The following is a 22895-nucleotide window of genomic DNA, read 5'->3' on the forward strand; positions in this document are numbered from 1 at the left end:
TCTGCAACAGTCATACCAAGCCACCGCACAGTCACAACATACAGTCACAGCACTATCATGTGCACTACAGTCTTCCTGATCTATAACCTAACCAAGGATCCCACAGACAGCACAATAAACAGCTTGAGTCGAGCTTAATGCCACCTGAACAGAGCAGTGGAATAAAGCTGTTCTGGAAAGCAGGCAGACTGGGGTCCCCTTGTGTTTAATGCTGGGTCTAACAGTCGAGATGCAGAAATGACACCACACTGACCTTCTGTTATAGACATTCTCCAGCTTTTCATCTCTCTGCCGTAGCCCAAATTACCCCAATCTCAGTCACCCAAATGACATCACACATTCCCTGTCTCTGTGCGCTACCATCGCGATCTGAATTTCATTACAGGGGATGGTTTCATGAAATGGACTTTCAGTTCTGTGTGCGAATTCAGCTGTCTGCGCATCACCTTGGTGTAAATTAAACAGCAGTTTAGCCAAGCTAATGAAACTTCAGCAGTGTTCAACCTGAGCATGAAGAGGAGACAGCCCTTCAGGTCAAATTAATGCTCCCTGTGACAGCCAGTGAAAATGCAAACTAACCCAGATAGCATCACTTACTTCGCTGCTAACAGAGGAAAAAAAAACCCCACACCTTTGTTCACATGGTACTAGCAGACATGACAAGGGTCTGACAGGTCATTTTCTTTTCTGAAGGTAACACTGCTCCAGAGAAAGCAGTGCCAAAACACAGCTTTTCTGCCTACCCTTTAGCTCCGTGGTCCACAACTAGCTAGGGATTTCAGTGCCGAACAGGAAAGGTCTTAAAGATGCCTGTCCTGGTTCTGGCATCTTATTGTCAGAATGGAAAACCATCCACTTTTAGAAGCTCAAGATCCAGAACTGCAGCTTGCCTAGCTCTGCTCGTCTTTAACAGACCTTTCACACTACCTGGCTGTCAGAGACAGGGGTCAGAATCTACCGGAGACAAACCCAATGTGCATAAATGGATATGAATTCAAGCAGGATGTCCACAACACGGAGGCAAAATCAACCACAATCCCCTAATACCTCATGACATGCAGGAATAAGCAACAAGTACTGAGATGCAGTTGTTCAAATCTTCCTTACCGGCTATTTAAGCAAGCAATGGCATTCACAAGTAAAAACATCTCTTGCATACACATTAATAGAGTCATTGACAATAAAGCAATGAAAACCCACGGTATTCTCTTGTCAAAGCTCAAAAGCAGACAAAAGAAGCACTGAGAACTTCTCCTATTTGTATTTCCCATGCTGCTGACTCAAAACCATAACATGGCCTTAAGCGTGTGAAGCTATTAACTCCAGCAGAGCTCTTCTCAAGCTCAGCCTTCACTCATCACTAAAATGAAATTAAAAATAACAAGAATCCCCCTCTCCCGACCCAGATATTTGCAAATGTACTGTTTGCCTCGAGGCCTTGACAAGCTCCAGTTCAGCAGAGCGAGGAAGGCAGCAGGTACGCTCCTGCTCCTCCAGGAAACCAGTGCCTGGCTCTAAGGTTGTGCTGCACTCCTCTTGGCCCCACGTTTCCTCCTGAACCAGACAGAACAGGCAGAAAATCTTTGGTGTGCCTTTAACTAGGCCATAAACCCCTCAAGATTTGAGGTGGGGTTTTGAGTAAAGAGGTTTCCAGATTCATTTTTAAAACAGCAGAGGTTCTTAAACTCTTCTCTTTCTACCAACACATTAAAAATGGGACTCTTATGGCCACTGCTAATAAAATGGGTGCAAGAAGGAGAAAATAGCACTTCAAATTCCTCTATCATAGTTGTTGACTTCAACTTACTCTATTGATAAATCTGAATTATTCAGTATCATCCCCATCCCTTCCCTGACCATTGCTCTTTAATGAGATAACCTTTCACACCGAGCAAACCCAATAGCACAAAATCTCATTAATCTTTCTAGTGTTTAGAGATACCTCAAGAGCTTCAAACATTTACCTCTCCTTCCCAGCAGCTGAAATGGTTTTAGGAGGATCATGGTTCATACCTCACATTCCCTGGAGCCAGAGATGGTATACGTGCAGGGCCCAGATCCATTAACCGATACATCCATGGTCTCAGAGTTTGTTGGCTTGTAGTCCACGTAATATTCCTGTAAAGGGGAGTTCATTTGCCTTTCAGACTCTCGGGCCTTTTTCCTGCGCCTCTTCATGAGCGTGTGCTGCTGGAGCTGTTTCATGCTGGCTGGATAACGCTTCCAGGACACGTAGATAACCAACAAAATCATGGCCACGGAAAGGAAGAGGGCTACGCTCCCAGCAATGATCTTGTGAAAGGAAACATGCTCATACTCCGGTTCCACTCCAGGTGTTGGGAGCTCTGCAGAAGGACTTGGCACAATAGATGTTGGCTGGTTGCTTTCCAGTTTGGAAATGGTAGGTTTGGGAATGAAGAAAGGTCTCTGGGGGGTTTTGGGTGGCTGGTATGACCTTTCAGTAACCACCACCTGGATTTCAGCACAGATATTATATGTTTCCACAGCATCGCTCACTTTTTCACCCTGGATATGTTTAGGGCCTGCACATATCATAGTGCTTTCCTTATTTCCCTTGAAATTCTTAAGCCAAGTAAACAGAGGGCAAATGCTTCGAGTACATTCCCACATATTTCCGGACAGAGTGATGGAGATGAGCGAGATCCACGTATTGATGGTCTCCTGAGAGATGTTGGTAAGTTTGTTGGAATCCAGGTTCAGCTTTTGCAGGTTAGGGAGGCACTGGAAGGTCCCAGGCTCTACCCCTGTAATGTCATTTCCTGATAAATCCAAGTTGTGCAAGGAACTCCAAGTCCACGTTAACCCTTGGCTAATAGAGCGGATCCGATTCCACTGCAAATAAATGGAGCGGAGGTTGAAGAGGCGCGGGAAGTGGGCAAAATTGATCTTAGAAAACTGGTTGTGCTCCAAGTGGAGCTCTGTCAACTTCAAAAGGCCAGCGAAAGCGTTACGGGATAAGCTCCGCAGGCGGTTGTAGCCCAAATCCAGGAAGTCCAGGTTCCGGCAGTCCTGGAACACTCGGATGGGAACGGTTTTCAGCGAGTTGGACCGCAAATGCAGGATCAGGAGTTTCCGGAGGCCCTTGAACTGCTCAGACTGCAACACCTGCAACTTGTTGTAGGACAGGTCCAGGTTGCGGAGGTTGGGGACGGGGTGGAACGTTTTGTTGTGCAGATGGGTGATTTTGTTGGAGCTCAGGATTAATTCCTTCAGCCTGCGGATGCCCTGAAACGCATCCTCATCCACAGAGCTGATGTAATTATGGTCAAGATAAAGCCATATGAGCTGATTGAGGCCCGCAAACTGATTTGATTTCAGCTTCTGGATGCTGTTGTACCGTAAGGATAAGCCTTGAGACCCTCCAGAAATGTTCTGAGGGATGTCTCTGAACGCATGGGACTCGCAGTACACGATCTTGCCATCACATCTGCAGTTCTTGGGGCAAGCTCGCTGAGCCCCTGCGAGCATCACAAGCAGCACGGTAGGAAGCAGCACTAACACCACACTCATGCCTCTCAGCTGCTTAATTAAATGGAAACCTACAATATTAAAAAGAAAACAAATGTGTATTGTAAAGCTATTAAAAGAAATTGCCAACAGATTACAGACATCAGTGGGGTTTCTAATAAAGCATTAGTGAGGCAGTGGATTTGGAAGACAACCTGTTTGCCTCCTGTCTTGAGCTTTTGTTGCGTAAATGCCTGTCCTTTTTGAGTTTCTGGCTTGCCATCTCACCGCCACCAGTACTACTCTTGTTATTCAATTACTTCAGTGTGATTTATGATGCTTTAGAAGGACCCTTAGAGCCTGTTCTCTATTCATTTTCCTCCTGTACATCATCTCTCAATGTAGCTGGTATATCTTTACCGCTAGATGCTGAGGTTTTAACAATAAACATATTTGTCAAGTCACTGTGCTGAATGCTCCGTAGTGCTGGAAAGGAAATGAACCAAAGCTGCTGGTCTTTACATGCTGCTAAACGTGTTCCTTCTTAAAAGCAACTTACAGTCCAATGCCTCCAAAAATTACAGCAAAAAGTGAGAAATCTACTCATCAGGAAGTTTGATCCATCTTTAAAATGTATATTTATTGTAAAATTAGACCCTAAGTAAAGGCTTTCCTTTGTGCACTGGGTCATTTGTTTGTAAGAGTAGCTTTAAGGAGGTTACTCATCATTTTTATGTACCTAAAATACATAAACAGATGCAAAGAAACAGACGTTCTACCATACAGAGAAGTAAACCACGGAATGCTAGTATGGGACCCCAGTATCAGGAGCATGGTAGAAGACATATTTCTACCAAACAATCATAGCTTTAACACATATTCATTTCAAGTTGTCTACATGTAGCTGTGAATACCTAAGCAGTTGTTATTTTGTATATTCATTATATACTCTATGAAATACAAATAATGCTGCTTCAGAGCAGCAAAGCACAGAAAGTTTAAAGGAGTATATTCCTATTTCAAGTCTCCTCTCTCTTCCCCAGCTCTACTGATGTAAAGACTTTGCATTTGAGATGCCACATTTATCACACAGGAGCAATGCTGGTATGTGAGGACAGGCACATTTCCCCCATTCTTGGAATAAGGAGGAAAGGAGGTGGAGGGGTTGTCAGAACACCCAACATCCATTCGCACGCTCGCCTTCGCCTCTGATGATTTTAGGACTGGTGCCTCTGTCCAGAGTTGCAGCCTCCCTAAGACTGACATGCACTCCTCTAACAGGAAATATTTGAAGGGTGGTATCTCATCAATAAATAATTACTTTATTATTTGTCACACACACAAAAGCACCCCTGTGCTGCAGTTATTCAATCCCATTTGAAGCCAAGGGGCATGCTGCAAGACAATTCTTAATCTAAAATGCCCCTGACTGTCACAGTCATAGACGATATGTCTATTTATATGACTTTCACTTTAACAGCTAGCTTTTTAATGGAAATCCTCATCTCTTTGCTACTGCCTATGTGCCAGCAGCAGTCAGCTCAAAATCTGTTCTGGCTGTTCCAGACTTGGGGGCTGGGGGGGGGGGGGGGAACGAAGGAAGGAAGGAAATAAACCTGTCACACTTGAAAAAACAAGACTGGCAAATGCCTGCTGGAGACCTACAGCAACCTTAGGGGGATCTTTTCAAAGCCCACACAAGCCTTTTCAAAACCATCTATAAAAGAAAACCTATCCCCCCCCCCCTTCCGTTTGCTTCCCACATACTGCAAAGTGTTAATGGTCCTTTCTGAGAGCCTGAATAATAATACCAGTAGAAGCCCATTGAATAGAGATCTAAACACAGCAGAAATGCTGTGTGAGCCTCATGCATACATGTACTTATCTAGACGAGTGCAGGTGTGTAGGAGGCTTGTGCAGGCAGCAAACGTCCTCTCTCCAGCCCTCAACTCGGTGCATGCATGTACAGACGAATTACATATAGAACCACTGCAGGAGGAAAGGTGTGTGTGTGTGAGGGGGGGAATACATGATCTAAAAATACAATAGCAAGTACAGTGAGTCACCTGGCAAAGGAATGCACTGCTGCTGCTGCTGCTTAGGCTGTTTCCCCCTCCTGAACAGCTTAGTAATCCAGCTGAAAAATAAACCATCCAGCTGCAGCTCTGCTACCAAACAAACAAGAAAAGTTCACTTACCCATCCTTCTGTCATCCACAAACGTCCTCCTTTGCCTTTCTCCAGCTGTTTTCTTCTCTCTCTTCCCTTCTCTGCTCCCCCCTTTGCCTCTCTCTTTTGAAAACTGGTCTCTTTTCCTTAAACCATCAGAATCTTCATGTCACGGCACGGCTGCCACTCACATCACCTCCATCCAGCGTGCGTGCCAGAAACCCACACAAAGTTCCCTAGAGAGGACAAGCAAGAATTTTGGGGATGAGGAAGGGAAAGGATAGGGAAGGGGTTGGGGGTGGGGAAGACAGGACGAAGGATGGAGGGGGGGGAGTGTGGGGGGGTAGGGAGGGACTCTAAGCTCTGAGAGCCATTGTGTAAGTCATCAGAGAACCATCAGCATTAAGTGGCAATCTGCAAGGCAAAGCTACAGCAGGCGATGAAGGTAAACCAACTTCTCTGGGAGAAATGAAAAGCTCTTCCCCGGTACCTAGCATTTGTCATTCTGCTGCCTTTAGCCATTCCCAGGCACAGCATTCCATCCTCCGGCTCCCCAGCTCCCGAGCAAGGCAGGCCTCCCGTGCTGGGTAAGACCCCTGTTTAAAAGCTACGCAGGAGAGGTTTATCCATTTAGCTGCTCAGGTTTAAAGTGTTTTGTAGCTGTGCTGAGAAGCAGCTCTTGTCTAATTCAGAAGGCTTTCCAGAGAGTGATGATGCTTTGGAGCTTGTTGGTGCTAATGTTCTAGTTTGTGATACACTGAGTGCCCTCCACTGGAGAAAACAGATCGCACATTAAAGGCATGAACAAGTGATCCTGTCATTGCTATGCAGACTTTCTTCCTTTGGAAGAGAAAATTAAAGACACAGCATTGCCTTGCCCATCATTATCCCCTCCCGTATCCCTCTGCCCTCCCTAGATTATTATGTGGTTATATTAAAGATTTGCTGGCACAGAGTGGAAAACACTGAACAAAACTCCTGTTCCCTGGGTATTTGGCAACCTGCTCTGTTTCTAACCCACCTGACCTGTGTGTTTTTCTTGGGCTAATTCTGAACTGTTTTGTTTTTCCTCTATGCACAGGGTGAGGACAGGAGATGCATGAAAAGTGTAATCAATGTTAAAGGGCTGAAGTGCACAAACTGATCACACCAAAGGCACTGAACTGCACCCATCAAACCCAGCGCAAACATACTGAAAACAGCAGTTTTTCTCTTCTAGTCTAAGTGTCTGAGTCTGATAAACAACCCAGAACTGAAGCTGCAGAACTAGTGACACCTTTTTTCTCTAAGCCCCTCCTCTGCCCCAGCTCTCCCCCATTCAGAAACAGTGATTTCTCCCAGCCATGATGCTGGTCTGGACCTCAGCAGACTTCACCCATAGCCTGAGCGGTGTGATCTAGGGTATGACACTGACACCCTCTCACCCCCTGCTATTTGGCTCGATCACTCGGGCTTGAATCAATGCTCACCCAGTACAATGAGAAGAAGTCAAGGGGATCTGGAGCAAGCATGGTACCACACTGCTCCTCTGAGCTGGTTCTGGTCCTGGCAACCAGTATCAGCCTCAGCAAAGCCCCACACAGACACACAGGGACCATTTTGGGTTTCAAAGCAAATCTGGGCTTCTCCAAGGGCAGCACCACCTTGCTGCTGAGCATTCCTAACCTGCCTTCCTAGACCTCATGTATCTGTGCTGTCTGTCCAGCTGCTCCCTCCTTTCCCTGTGCCACACAGACAGCAGATATGCCATAAACAACTCCCCACCCAAACCTTGAGTTTAGATGCCAAAACGGTGGCAGTGCTTTTTAGGAAATCTGTCAGGAGCTAACCATTATGATTTAGTTATCTCAGTACTTCCCACTCTGACTCGAGAGCACCACGCTCTTGTGAGACCTCACCTGGAGCATTGTGTGCAGTTCTGGTGTCCTCAACATAAAAAGGACATGGATCTGTTGGAACAAGTCCAGAGGAGGCCATGAGGATGCTCAGGGGACCTGAGCAGCTCCTGTATGAAGAGAGGCTGAGAAAGATGGGGCTTTTCAGCCTGGAGAAGAGAAGGAGACCTCATAGCAGCCTTTCAGTATCTGAAGGGGGCCTATAAGGATGCTGGGGAGGGACTCTTCATTAGGGACTGTAGTGATAGGACAAGGGGTAATGGGTTAAAATTTAAACAGGGGAAGTTTAGATTGGATATAAGGAAGAAATTCTTTACTGTAAGGGTGGTGAGGCACTGGAATGGGTGCCCAGGGAGGTTGTGAATGCTCCATCCCTGGCAGCTTTCAAGGCTAGGCTGGATGAGGACTTGGGTGGCATGGTTTAGTGTGAGGTGTCCCTGCCCATGGCAGGGGGGCTGGACCTAGATGATCTTAAGGTCCTTTCCAACCCTAACTATTCTATGATTCTACGCTCAGCATGTTACAGCCCATATCCCTATGGTTTCTGTGTACTACTACTTCTCATTCTATTCTAGAACAAAAATGAAACTTATGTGAATCTCAAGGTCAGATTTTGGCCTCTTTTGGTTTATATATTCCTGTTCCTGGATCAGATCAACAGACCATTGCCTGGCCCTGCAATCCATCCCAACTGCAGCCAGCCCTGCCCAGCCTAAGTACCTGGTCTTGACCAGGGATCTCCAGTGGAGTAAAAAGACTGGGACACAGAATGGGCCAAGTAGTTCAGCTTCATTAATAAAACAATAAAATCCATAAAACAAGCCCCAGAAGCCAACTTTTCATCTCCTGAATCTGCATCCAACTGCAACAGCTTAAAGCTTCTGATGAAAATAAAATGAGTTTCTTTGTCCCCTAATGAGACTCCGTCGCTATCTATAGATCAGAGATTGATCTATGTGAGAAAAATACCATAATTAATCACTATTTTCACTCTGAACTGGCCTGCAATACACACAGCTCTCTTAACAAGATGCAGCATTTCATTACCATAAATGATGTTGAAAGTGCTTTTTTCCACCTCTCGACTAACTACCTCTGCATTCCAGTCAGTCCCATTTTAGCAACGTTCATATTTATTCATGCTATAATTTCCTAGCAAAGTAAAAGCTAAAGTATGCCGTTATTACACCTGCCATTGATAGCTCTCCAGGAAGAGTCCATTTGAAATTCTGCCAGATCCCAGAGTGATGTCAAAAGAAACTGTTCCCATTTCCAGGGGAAGTCTTTTCCCGTCTCCTTTGATCCTTCAAAAGCTGAAGCAGTGTTGTCATGAGCTGTCCTACTGCCGCCTGCTCTCTGAGCCTCAAAATCCCCATTGTTCCTACTCAAAGCTTTAAATAATTTTGTTTCCATAAAACCCCTGTGATACTGTACCGGAAAATGTCAGAAATTCCCAACTGGAAAACTTCAGCCCTAAACCCAAGCGCGCTTTCACTCAATGGCATGAACGTGCATTTACCGTCCCCCTTTTGTGTGTTTTCTACTAAAATAGAAAACAAAACTACGTGAATATTTGCCAGGAGGAAGAAATGGGGAAGTTTTAATCAGTGAATTGAAAAGGGAAAAACCTCATGGACAAAAGGAGGAGGAAAAAGCCCACTTGTGGTTTTGTTCTGTTTCCTTCATGCAGCAAGAGGCAGAAGATACCTACCTGAGACACCCGAACTGTTGTAAGCGCTCATCTGGTCCTCATCCAACTGGCAAATTTTCCCACCACTTGACCAAGAGTTCCTTGGGTACATTATCCATACTAATAAGCTGTGTGTCATGGAATCTATAGTTTCTCTTCCAGGACAATGGAATTGCACAGGTCTCATTAAGGTGTTGATCAATAGAAACAGTTACATGGTATGCTGACACTGCAGAACGCACCAAGAGCCCTCACAACCTGCCTGTAAGGAAGAGAAGGACATATCCACATATTCCTCTAGTACCAACTGGTGGGATACTGGAGATTTACAGCCCTGAATAACTTCTCCTAGCAGCATCAGCAGTAGAACTACTCCTGGAAGGAAGCGGATGCTCTTTAACCAGTTTCCTGCCCGTGGAGACCTCGCAGGTTTGCACTCTTCTGCACACTCTACTCAAAATGCTCCTTAGTGAGAAAGACATGAGGAAAATAAGCAAATTTAACAGGTACTCGTGCCTACCCAAGGTATTGCCAGATCCAGGTTTACAAAGCTCAGGACTCAGGCAGCAAACAGCACTTTATATTTCCCTTTGATCTACCCAGCCATTAGACTGTATTCCTGTTGTATTTTCAAGGCTTTACAAAATCATTCAGACTCCCTGGCTAGATTTAGAGGTTTCAGGCACACAAAGAACAATTGCAGTCATCCAGGCAGGATGTAGAACAAGAATCCTCCCTGAAATATTTCCACAGCAGACCCATAATTTCTGCAATGACATCCATTCCATAAAGATGAGTGGCCTTTATCTGAAATCCACAAAGGATGGAGGAGCCACACCATTCCTGGGCAAGCTGCTGCTGTGTGTAACAATCCAAGTGACATGAGTCAGAGCTCTTGGGAAGCACCTGTGTCCAGCATGAGCCAACATCAGTGTTTCCCCCTGACAAATGTCAGTCTTACATCAGTCACAACAGTCACACACAAGCCTTTGCTCCCACTATGCAACCAAAGGCACAGCCCTAACACAGAATCTAGGAGACCTCTTGCTCTTTAGTGTATCTACAAAGGTTGAACTAACTCAAAGCATTAATTCAAGTTGTCTTGGCTGTGACGAATCCCAGCTTCAGTCAGTGCATCTCACCCAAGACAGCAGAAAACACTCCAGGACAAGCTGGACACTACACCAAGTATTGGGTTCAGATGCTCTCCAGCTTTTTTCAAACCATTATTCTCACCAGGATTCATTTCTTCTTCATGGAATTAAGGTTTTACTTAATTCTTTCTCAGATGTGTAGTAACTTTTATTTATACATTATCTGCTTAGTGAGAAATGTCTAATCTCAGCTTCATTGCTTTTAAAGCCTCTAATATAGCCTTAGACAACTCAATCCAAAAATAAGCAGGCAGCCCAACAATACAGACATTGCATATCCTAAGATTAACAAGAGCACAGCTCCTCCTCAAACGCAAGCCCTGCTTTTCTATCCAGTGCCAAACCCTTAGTTTACAAGTCTAACAAACAGTTTGCAGGATCATGTATCAGAATTGGCTGGCAGCAGGATAGAGCCAAAAGACACTTAAGATGTTTACTGCTGTCAGCATTTGGGAGTCTGAAACAAAAAGATGGTTGCAACCACACCAGTTCAACCACCCTCCATGTATGGAGCGTGTGGTGCACTGGGCAAAGTGGGAAACAAAATGCTGCTGCTGATTTTCTGGAGTACGCAGAAGCCCATCTGTGATCCCCAAGTGAAGCACTGAGCTATTTAATTAAAGTAACAAGAAGAGAACATTCCAGATGGATAATTATTCAACACAGGGTTGACTAGAGACTGGTAGAGGTACGAAGTCATGTCCATGTTATTAGGAACTGTATCTTTAAACAAAGTTCTTCCCAGTTCTGGGATTCATGGTGAGGAGGTGCCCATTATCGATCCCTAGCAGTGTTCAAGGCCAGGTTGGACACAGGGGCTTGGAGCAAGCTGCTCTAGTGTAAGGTGTCCCTGCCCGTGGCAGGGGTTGGAACTGGATGAGCTTTAAGGTGCCTTCCAATTCAAATCTTGTTCTTTTCCTGCAATGGTTTGTCCTCTTTGGCCCCAGCTACACCCTCATCACTCACTCTTTCCAACCACTTAGCATTATTTCCAATGGGAAGTATTGACACCTCCAATCAGCCTGTTCAGCTTTCAGGTAAAGACCTTCAAGTGCCTGCATTCTGAATGAGCTTGCACATTCCACATGCTAAAAATGAGTCTAAATTCTGCAAGCTAATCTGGCGCATTTTGAATGAAACAGATGTGTCCACATTCGATGGGTGCTGGTAATGTCCATCCCCAGATAAGCAGGAGCCTTTCTGCCTGTAAATGGGGGTCTGTACTTCATCAAGTAGCTTGCACATCACATTCTGTTTAACACCTACTTTGCACAGTGCTGCGTAATTGGCAAGACTTTCAGCACAGGACTGCCTTCAGTGCAATTCACAAGCAAAACAGTAATTAGGGGGGCACAGTTTTGTGCTTTGAAGGTGTATACACTGGGGTTTAAAATGCAGCTACAAATGAGTGTCAAGTTCAGAACAAAAGGGAAGCCAGACCCTGGCTTTCGCACTTGAATGACAGCATGAGCCAAATCAATCCAAAAGCTGCTTCTGAAGTTTCTGAGCCACAAAGGCTCCTAAAGCTTCTGGGTTTTTCTGCTATGAAGGGTTGTCACAATCCTGCAGAGATGACACCCGGCCTCTTCAATGCCAGAGCCATCCTCTGGAAGAGGACAAGGATTAAAAAGTCATGTCCTTTGCCTGTGCTTCCCAACTGGTATTTTCAGGAATACACTGGTTAACAAAGGCGCACAAGAAATGATCATGTTGTGCTGCTCTGCTGACACAGCAGCCAGAGCAACAGGTCAGTATTTTGGCATATCTTCATCTCATTAATACACTTTAACTCATGGTGACTATTTTTGTCGGGATAACAGTCTTCACCAGAGAGATGGGGAACCAGCCAACAGGAACAGTTCAATTCACAGGATTAAACACTACAGACTCAGGGTGGGTTTTTAGGGAAATGAGCGCATGTTTCCCCATATCATCCTGAACACATGACTGCCTGCCTTTTGTTACCATTCAGCTCCAGTGGAATGATCTGGAGATAAGGCCTACTTGGAGTCAATTTATCTGGGCTGTATTCACTTGCTTCCTTTTAATCTAGTCTCATTCACCAAGGCAGAAACAGATACACAACTCAGAAATCAACTGCTGCAAGTAAAGCTGGTGTGCACCTTTGTTTCAAGGGCTACTGAACTCAGACCTTGGGTTTTCCTTTTCCCTTCTCTCCCCACTGCTAGTAAACTATGAATAAATCAGCAATTGAAGTGTAATGGCTGGAGCAACTTCATTAATACATGTCACCCTGTGCAGAGGTACAACTTCTGACATTGAGGCTTTAAAGTCCTGTGAATTACTGATGGAATTGTATACATCTAAGTTCTTATCTACAACTCTTCACGTGTGCTAAGTGTTTAATTGTTGCCAATTCATGACCACTGCCAAAATATCTGTACCATAGTTTGAACTGAACTAACACCTTTTCACATTCCAGCCATGGCTTATCCATGACCACCCTTCTTGTAGTCCAACTGAGCTCTACAGTTGTGACCAAACAAAGTAATTCCTGCAGAAAATGGTCAAGTTCCCTAATACTGGACTACATTAAATGCGTAGGTTAAAAGCCATACTAATCATGAGCCACAGAAAAGAGAAGTGCACAGCGACAGGAAAAGAGGTAACAAACACAAGACACAGCACAGGAAACAGCAACTAGAGGGAAGGAGGGATGGGTCCATCATGGGATGGTCACATACTAGAACAGGCTGCTCATAGATGTTGTGGAATCTCTACCCTTGGAAATATCCATGCCTGACTGGATATGGGCCAGGCTGAACTGCTCTGAACAGGAGGGGCAGAACTACAGCATGTCCACAAGTCCCTTCCAGCATCAGTTACTCTATAAAAGGAAACTAAGCACTTGGAGCTTTTCAGGTGAATTAGACACATACCTTAGTGTGTGATTCTATCAGGCACCAGTCAGCATGATCAGCAAGTAAACAACTCCGCAAATCAGGACTGAAGTTCCTCATGTGATACTGTCAGATGGAAGGACAGGATTTCAGATGGGAAATATCCACAGCTGGAACCTGAAATAGAAAAGGAAAATGCCCAGAACTCTGAATGACCAGATGGGTAAACGAACAACAAATGAACTCTTCAGATACTGCCAACAGTTAATTCTCATTTAAGTGAAAGATTCCAACTGATTTTGACATCTAATTGGATCTCTATGGATCTCCATTGAAAACAGGAAGGACCCCAATAGTAAAAAAGTGTTAATCAGTGTTTATTCCACCTGACATATACAAACTGGAATCCCAGAAGCATTAAGCATTTCTATGGTTTTCATTTGTTCAGGAATTGAGAAAGGCTTTCTGATTTTCTTTCCCCTTTCCACCCTGCTATTGATGCTCCCCAAACCCTGTTCATAGGAAGTGTCCAACCACCTCAACAGATACATGACTCAGATGATCAAGAAGGTAGACACCTACTGTAAGCAGGTGGATTGACTATGAACTCCACAGACATTACCACTAGGTTGTTTTCTCACCAAGATGAAAAGGAGTAGGAAACTACTGGCCTCTATCTAACTATATGTTGAAACTCTATGTAAGAATCAGCATTCACACTGGGCAGTTTGCGGAACTGTGCTTAAAAGACAAGACAGAAAGGCAGGCTACTAAGGATGATTTGCAAAAGAAAGACCTATTCCTACCAGCCTGACCCTGTTCAAGTCTGAGCATGGGTGTATGGACCCCAAGCAAAGATTCATTTAGGATGGGGAAGACCCTGAAGACCACGGAGTCCAACCATAAGCTGACAAAGGATTCTCTTCATGTGCTCCACAACTGCACTCCCAGGCACCAGCCGCAGTATGAAATCTGTCTCTTTTAAGCATTCAGAATCTATGCAAAGGTAATTTCCTTTTTATTCCTTGATTTCCACGGGAAAGGCTGAGAATGGCAGCCTGTAGCTGTTCCCCTCCTGCAATTATTCGAGGAAGCCACTGGGCTCCAGCTGCTGCTGCTGGTCCTTTTTCCTGCCTCATTAACTTCTCTTCTTCTTGTAGAGCACAGTGGAATGACAGCTGAAGGGTTTGTGGTATGAAAACTTCCTGCTCTCCCTTGTACCCACTGATGGCAGGTTTCCTCACCGATCCAAGCTAACAGGCATCCAGCATCAGAAACAACTGGACCTTTTGTGTTAGTCATTGGGAAAATGCTATTTGGAATCATTCTGGAGCATTGTGCTACAGAGGTGGTAATTTCTAGAGCATTATGCTACAGAGGTAGTAATTTCTAGAGCATTATGCTACAGAAGTGGTAATTTCTAGCTTTGATACTAATCCAAAAGGACTGCTCTACCCTAAGCTAATTAAATACAAACAAGCTTCACTTAAGGACCAAGTCCTAAGAGACAAAGCTGCTCTCAAATTTCCTGATAGAAAACCTGATTTTGGTTGAACACGTAAGTCTTCATGAACAGGAACATGGAAAACAACTGAGAAACTTCCTACAGGAAGCATGAGATGTGAATGAAATACCAAGTGCACCAAGAGGAGGATTTTGCCTTGGCACTTACCATTATTAGACTTTATTAGTGAGGTTAAAGCTGAGTCCAGAGCCCAAGCATCCTTAAAACCGACTGACATCAAGGGCACTCAGCACCTCACCAAATCACGCCTTACTTCCTCAGAGTAGTTACCAAAGAAGCCTCTTCTACAATTGTGGATTACACTTAAAATAAACAACGGAACACATCATATAGGAGATACACTTCATATAGTTTTTTTCAATGTAAAGATAATTCAGAATGCTACAGTAAAACATGGGCCTTGCTATGAATGCCTTGCTTTCACAGCAGAAATTACAATAAAACCTAAAGCTGATTTACAGAACCACTGATGTGTATTTCTGAATGCTGCTATCACATATGAAATACACTTGAAGACAACTCAGACCAAATGAGTTACCTAGGAGTAAATCCAGAGCAACTCACGACAAACCCTCAGCCCCATGTCTTTAAAAGAGCAGTAGAAAACTCTGTTTAGAACTAACTCTACCTCTTCCAGCACAGGCTCTGCAGCATTTCTCACTCCCACTGCTAAGGGCCGTGGCATGAAGAAGCTCATCTGCTCCTGCTGCTTATCCCTCACCTGGGGTTTCAGTGCTGTGGTTATGCCCCCATAAGCATTGCCCCCACAGCAACACAACCAAATCTTCACCAAAATCCTCTGGGACAGAATGCTGAAGCACTCATAGAACCATAAAATCATAGAACAGTTCGGGTTGGAAGGGACATTCAAAGGGCCTCTTCCTGGAGGGCAGATCCTGGATCCCTCTCCTGTTGGCTTACTGGGGGCTCTATCATTACCTATGACAACACAGCAGGGTTCACCCCCCTTCAGCATCATGCCTTGTATTTCCTGCATGATAACTAGTTACAGATAAGACAATTTGGTTTCAGGTTAATGTATTTCATATGACTCTTGCAAGAAATGTATATTAAATGGGCATACAGAGCTACACACTGCAGAATACAAGAGTAAAGGAGTGCAAGTTGTCAAAAGTAACTGTTTAGTTGCTAAACAGAAGAGATCCAAACCATACAGGAGTCTAAAAAAGTACATAAAAATGGGGGTAAAGCCATTTTACAAATAAAATATACTTCCTAGAAAAGGGAGTCAAAGCAGCAGCAATGCTCAACCCTGTTACCTACGTGTGCTCAGAGGAAATGCTGCTACTCCAATCCAGTGGGTAACTGTCTGCACAGTTTGATCCTCAAGGACTTAAGACTGCACTAACCCACAAGGCCTGGCTTGGACAGACATGGACCCAACTGGAAAGCTCCCTTTAGTATTCTGCTGCACATACTCGTTTGGAGTAAAAGTGAGCAATCACAGCTGAAGAGGCTGTCACTGATGAACCCTGAAACAGCCATTTAGCAGCAACCACCAGCAAAAGCAAAACTAAAGGTCATTTATTTCATTCCGCAATGTACCTCACTCCCCCCAGTGTATTAAATAAGCTGTGAGGGTGACAATTAATTGAAGTAGATGCACATCCTGCCAACCAGGAAAAACCCCACCTTTTATTTGCCTCTAACCTTTGTTATTTTCATGGCAATGTCTGCATTTCCTCACTTTAACACACAAACAAGTCAATGCGAGCATGGCTGGAAGGCTGCGATGATTACAGGATCATTTGTGTTTGCAAGAGCAAACAAAATCAATTGCAATTGTTTAAGAACCAGACACATTAAATGGTGGTGAAAAGATATTTGCTGGACTTTTACGACATCCCAACAGTGATAAGGGATAAACTGACAAACCCCCTCAGGAACTGCTTCAGAAACGTCCCCACCTCTCTACAGAGGAGCTGAATGTATCTGCTGCAGATGAAACACAAGCACATTTGGACAATACCTAAACCCCAGCAACAAAGGCCAAATCCTGCCTGAGAAAGACTATGAGAGAGAGAGGAATTGATTAGTTCAGGAAGTCAATTGAATTCCGTGTTATAACAGATTAAATACAAAATTACTAAATTAATTTCAGATTAATTCTGCCTTTCAGGTAAACATGACAACTCTTGTCTTGGCTAACACAAGGCACTGAATCACGAGGTACTGAATCAACTGCTTCTCATCAGTGATCTAAAAAGCCCAAATCATTCCCCTCCCCATATATACCAAATATCCTCCATAACTGGATAGACATGGTTCACAATTCCTGTTCTGCACTGTAGATCTCGCTGATTTTCTTCCTAAGAGCTGGTCCTTAGGCATGACCAATGGTCATGTTCCAGTTATGTACCATGATCTCTGCCTGAAACCAGGAATGTGACAAGAAATACGGATCAAATCCAAAGCACATAAGCCAGGAGAAGCGGAGAGCTGGGCATGTGTAGCCTCAGGAAGAGAAGGCTCAGGAGAACGTCATCTACGTGTCTAAGTACCTGATGGGAAGGAGTAAAGGTGACAGAGCCAGACCCTCATGCTGCCCAGAGACAGGACAGTGGGCAATAGACACAAACTGCAACATGGAAAATGGCATTTAAACATGAGAAGGTTGCTATTGTGAGGGTGATGAAACACTGGAAGAGTTTCCTCAAGTGGACACAGTTCTGGGCAACCTGCTCTATTGCTGACCCTGCTCTGAGCAGCGCGCTTGGCCTGGCCAATCTCTTGGAGACCCATTTCAGTTACAGCTCTTCTCTGATTCTCTGAGCTTTCTGGGTTGGCAATCCACCCCTAATACAAATTACACAGATAATGAAGGAACTTCAAGGTGCCTGAGGAAGGGGAAAAGAAAAAAGTTCTCCAGTAATGTGTCTTGGTTTAATTATTTATGGTGATGCTTGATGGCCACATTACTGGGTCATACATGACCTCTGGGCAGTGCCTTCATCCTTTCAGATTAATAAGTTATTTTGACACAAATAACTTTGGCAATTACTTATTCTTTAGTGCCACAGAAATGTCTAATTTTTGCTAAGGAAAAAGGTTGATTTTAACACAAGCAAATGTCCTTTAGAAACAGAAAGAACCATTATACCCAAGAGGCCAATTATTCATCCTCTATTCATCTTTTAATCCTAGTCTCTGCTTCATAAGGCATGGGCAAATTGTGAGGGGTTATCTTCACTGAGGTCCTTTAGATAGTCTGCACCAAATGCCCAAGAGCATTTGAACATGTAAGAAATTTGTCAGGCTGTTGTAAAATATGTGCATTGTCAGGAAGCACCAGTTTTCTGGCAGTGATTCATATTCTAACTTAATAAGTTCATATAGTTTCTAATTTATCTACAGAACTTCTCCATAATATAGAACCCCAGCCTGGTTTGGGCTGGAAGGGACCTTAAAGCTCATCCAGTTCCAACCCCTCTGCCCTCACCTTCCACTGGAGCAGCTTGCTCCCAGCCCCTGTGTCCAACCTGGCCTTGAACACTGCCAGGGATGGGGCAGCCACAGCTTCCCTGGGCACCCTGTGCTGGGCTGTCTCACCTCCTTCCTGCAGTGCGTAAGCTCCTGGTGCTCTTCATCAGGCAGGGCAAAGACCTGATGCACAAAGCAGCAATGCTGAAGACTGTTCCAAGGAAGCCATTCAGTGATGGGGAGCTTGCTGCATCATGTGGCAGCTGGCAAAACTACGGATCTATCTACTCAAAGGACACAGCTATGGTGGGGGGGGGCGGTGGTGTATCTCTGTAGCTGGCTTCTTCCCATCTCGGTCCAAGGAGGGACTTTGATCTGGTTGGAATGCTCTTGTATCTTCATCTACCAGACACTTCTGACTTCTAATGCTAGTTCCCACCCTTGCTGCTGTTTGCTAGGCTCTATAAGCCCATCACTGGGGGGTAAATTCTCTCACAGAAAGAGAGTGATTCAAGATTATGCTCATCAAGTGCTTTGAGGAAACAAAAAGCAAGAAAACACTGAAGGGAATAATGCGATCTGTAACTATATGGGTCACCATTCAGTTGTGATTATGTGTACCCTAAAAATGCCAACCTACACCAATCGGGGGCGAGGGGGAATAACCAGGAACCAAGGTACAGGAAAACACCCATTAAAAACCCATCATCCAGCAGACAGCATGGGATGAACCTGGGAATTTGGTTCCTATTTCTGGCTACATTTTGACAAGTTCCCTCCCTTGTCTCCTCTCACCTATTCTCCTACTGGGACAAGGTTTCATTCTTGCTATTGGTTAGTTACGGCTTATGCTGTGCTGGTGCCTATGAGTGTAAACCACAGACTGTGGCCAGAGAAGCTCAAGAGATGTTCCCTGCTCAAAAGAAAGTGGCACAAAGACACCTATGATCTTGCCTGGCATCTGTTATCGAGGAAGCCCTTGAATTTAAGCAAAGCAAACAGCATCATGCTGAGAAATGTTCAACCCAACTCTTAGCAGCACTTCCTTACCAAGTGTATGTTCCTCAGGGAGCTAAACACAGAAAGACATCAGAGTTGAGGAAAGCTCTTGCCCAGTGAACAAAATCTAATCAGTAAACAGCAATTTCTCACATCTGTAAGCATTTCTCTTTACCAAGAGTGAAATACTTCTGAAAAGGCTGCTTTAGTCTATTGTTTAACCATAGATTACAGATGCCCCCAAACCCGCAATGCATAAGGAAATATCTTCTGTTAACACATTTATTTACCTGAGAGTTTGGAAGTGCCCATCACAACTGTGTTGGGTTTCACGGGTTTCTAATGAAATCAAATACAGAACCTTGCCTTTCTACTCCTCATCTGAGCAACAGAATTAAACAGCTCAGCAGGAGCTTTGGTCTGCCCTATACAGTGAGTAGGAATTGTTCCATGGACACACTTTTTCCTCCCCTCGAGGGCTGGGGTTGAGCACTCAGTGCTTACACGGCAGGCAAAGCAGTAAAGAAAATAATCCAGTCCTCAAAATAAGCTGTTGTCTGAACACTCAGCATGGCAGGGTACATCTTGGGATTAACGAGGATCCAGGAACAAAGGGAAGTTCAACTGAGGAAGAACCGGATGGATGAGACCAAAATCCTCCCTGTTTAGAGCTTTGGAGATTTGGAACATCCTCCATGATGTGCTCTGTATTATCTCTAATCTGTACCACAACTGCTTTGGCAAAATTTGCTTCAGCTCTTCTCTTTAATAGCAGCAGTGACGGAGAACCTCTTTTGAACTTTCCAATTCAGTCTCAGATCAATCCCCCAAAACTCCAAGGCTGTGCTTGGCATCCCTTCATGTAACTATTCCATTAAAATACACTGTTTCCTAAAGGACTGATAACAAGGAGAGCTCATCAAACAGCTATATCATCCTAATAGCTACAAGAGAAAGAGCTGAAGAAAATGGGTGTCTGGATTCCAACTCTGTCAAAGATTAGAAGCACTTGCCAAATTGAGCCCTTGCTTGTTTCTGGCTGAGCTATATTAAACAGGGATATCCGCACTCTAACTGAGCTGCTTCTTTGGGAAGATACTGATAAAAACATACTTAAATTCATCTCCTTGCTGCTGCCACCAGCACAAAACTGGGCTGCAAGTGACATCCTGCACAAGCACTCCTGAGCCACCTCACAGCCAAGTGAACTGTTACAGTCATCAGACCATGCTGCAACTTACTCCACACACCCCATCCGCATGCAGCAGGTTTCAAACCTGCACTAATGGACCACTTGAGTTCAGAGGAATCAGATGTTTGCCAAAAGGTTCTGCTTTTGGCTTTCATTTAGGCCTCAATTCAGCAAAGCATTTCAACTATGCTTACCTTTAACATATGGTTAAACCCCATTGAAGCCATTCATACACACTAAGTGCTGCACTGAAGAGGACTGGAAGTAAGCATGAAGTAGAAACACTAGGTATGTACTGAATGGGTCTAGCTTTCTACAACAATGCAGAAGTATTCAGTCTTTTGTTGCTACAAGCACAGATAATTCCTTATTGCACTATTACATAGAGGAAATGTGGTTTACAAATAAAAATATTTACTTTCTAGAGCTGTGAGAAGCCTCTGTTCATTGGTAAGATATAAAAACAGTACAAGAGACAATACATAGCTGAGGAGCAGCATTTTCTTTCCATCCTGTGCAACTCCTTGTGCATTTGTTTTCCTGGGGCATGGCTGACCCAGAGCAGGGACATTTGAGCCACATCAGCCACAACCTAATTCCTGCCATAACTCAAAGCCACAGAGGCACATCAGCACAAGGCTGTCTAGATTAGCCTTGCTGAGAGGCAGAGCCCACTATTCTACTTTCAGACAAACCAGCCTGCTCTGACCTGTGTGGCACAGTGTGGACACAACCAGGGAGACAGGGCCCCTGGCAGAGAGGCTGAAGAGAACACGTTAAGAACACAGTATTAGGGGGTTCATGTTGTCTCCTTTCTAGTGCTAACAGGGCAGTGATCACTACATCCCATTTTGTGGGGATAAACAGGAAAAAATGGCCTTGCAATAGTTAATGCTGTGGCTAACAACAGCATTGATTCGTGTAGGAAATACTAATTCAGGGCATTTTCAGCACAGCCTCTTCTGCCACCCTCACCTCTGGCATGTCCCTGACTGCTCCTGCTGCTGTGCCCGTGTGTTCTAAGCACGTCTCCAAGCTACTTGGCTGGACAGATGAAAGGTTCATTTACATGCCTGGAGCAGCTGTAGTGGAATTAAGTTGGTCTCATTATCTTAGCATAGGATGTACAAGCCACTGGTTTTGCAATGCATACTGATGCAATAAGGAGAGAGGAAGAAGGCAAAGCAAGCTGGCTATGTGAATTATGAGTGATAAGGCAAAAAGCTGAGGAAATCCTAGAAAGGAGAGAGTTAACCTGGATTAATACCCTGAGAGCTAATAGCACCTAATGCAATTTATTACAAGGAATCTGTTGAAATACACGGTCTATGCCATAGTGGTTTTAATTAAAAGGTGGAAGAAAAGTGAAATCATTTATCCAAATCACTCTCCTTAAACTTCGGGCCCAGTTTTGAAACATCCATTTCCACACATCTGCAGTATGGGTACTACCAACTCCCAGATTTAAATATTCAAGAGACTATTAAAGAAGAGATTTCTGGGTTGCTGCTGCTCAATGAGCCCATAGGATCCAACAAACTCAGCTTTTCCAAACCCTTGTCCTACAGGTACGCCTACAGGTATGGTGAAAAAAAAATCACTGTCTTGGGCTGGGGGGGATGTGAAATGCTTTGGACATTAAGAACTACTGAATGTCACAGAACTTCTCTGCATCGGAAATTGTTGGCACTCAACTACCAAAGGAGAGGGAAAGGAATGGGAAGTTTAGGTGGACTTCAGGACTAAGTGCATGGTACTGTACTCCACAGATCATCTGCTACGTGCAGGAACATTCCTCAAACACATGGTCCTACAATCAGTGGTATGACTCTGTTTCCTTGGTGTTAATGCATTATGAAGAGAGACACCTTGAGAAACACCTCAAGACACAGCTAACTACAATGAAACCAGACCTCCCAAGTCAATAGTTAACGCTTCTACCTTTTGAGATCACTGCAGATAAAAATACAAGGCCTGAATCACAGCCTACTCCAGGCTTCTCATTGATTTCAATGGATCTAGACCAATCCCACCACTATCTCATTGATTTCAATGGATCTAGACCAATCCCACCACTATGCTGTGAAACATCAAACCAAACAGGGTTTAGAGCTGACTACACAACAGAGAAATGTCCCAATTGTTTAATGATGGATGAGGGAAATGGCAGATGAATTATTTGCCAAATGACACTGGTCCATCTGTTACAGAATTTTGCATGTAATGACAGAAAGAAATTAAATTATATCTAGTTCATATATAGAAACATTCTAAATTGTGAATCTTGGCTCTTTTTGTAAAGAAATGCAGCATTATTATCCCCAGTATCCATGTAAAAAATTGAAGCAGTAGTGGAAGCGTGGTCACAAGCCTCAACTTCAGAGACACAGGGTGCCTAAATTAGAAAGCAAGTCTAAGAGAGCCGAGGCAGTGAAAGGAGCAATGGGTTACTCCAGCAGCAACTCAAAACTCCCTCCTTCGGCAGAGGCTGGGAGCTATAGA

At 44.3% G+C, this 22895-nt stretch overlaps 1 protein-coding gene across 4 annotated transcripts in view; it reads right to left on the reverse strand.

Annotated features, from left to right (window-relative positions):
* The window catches only part of LRRTM4 (leucine rich repeat transmembrane neuronal 4), a 419241-nt gene that overhangs the window by 201034 nt on the left and 195312 nt on the right, over nt 1-22895 (reverse strand). Inside the window, exons 3-5 of one of the 4 annotated variants that reach the window (XM_061348236.1) lie at nt 13276-13413; nt 5667-5872; nt 2014-3560 (exon numbers count right to left, since the gene is read on the reverse strand). In XM_061348236.1, coding sequence (XP_061204220.1) covers nt 2014-3560; nt 5667-5670 — 1551 coding nt within the window. In that variant the 5' untranslated portion in view covers nt 5671-5872; nt 13276-13413. Of the gene's footprint in view, nt 1-1964; nt 3561-5666; nt 6394-13275; nt 13414-22895 lie in introns of those variants that run through there. The other 3 variants (XM_061348235.1, XM_061348237.1, XM_061348238.1) reach the window with 3 other exon arrangements.

Source organism: Neopsephotus bourkii, unplaced genomic scaffold (assembly GCF_033783945.1).
Source record: "Neopsephotus bourkii isolate Nb327-2 ecotype Australia unplaced genomic scaffold, CSIRO-AGI_Nbou_v1 NB_346, whole genome shotgun sequence".
NCBI classification, from domain to species: domain Eukaryota; kingdom Metazoa; phylum Chordata; class Aves; order Psittaciformes; family Psittacidae; genus Neopsephotus; species Neopsephotus bourkii.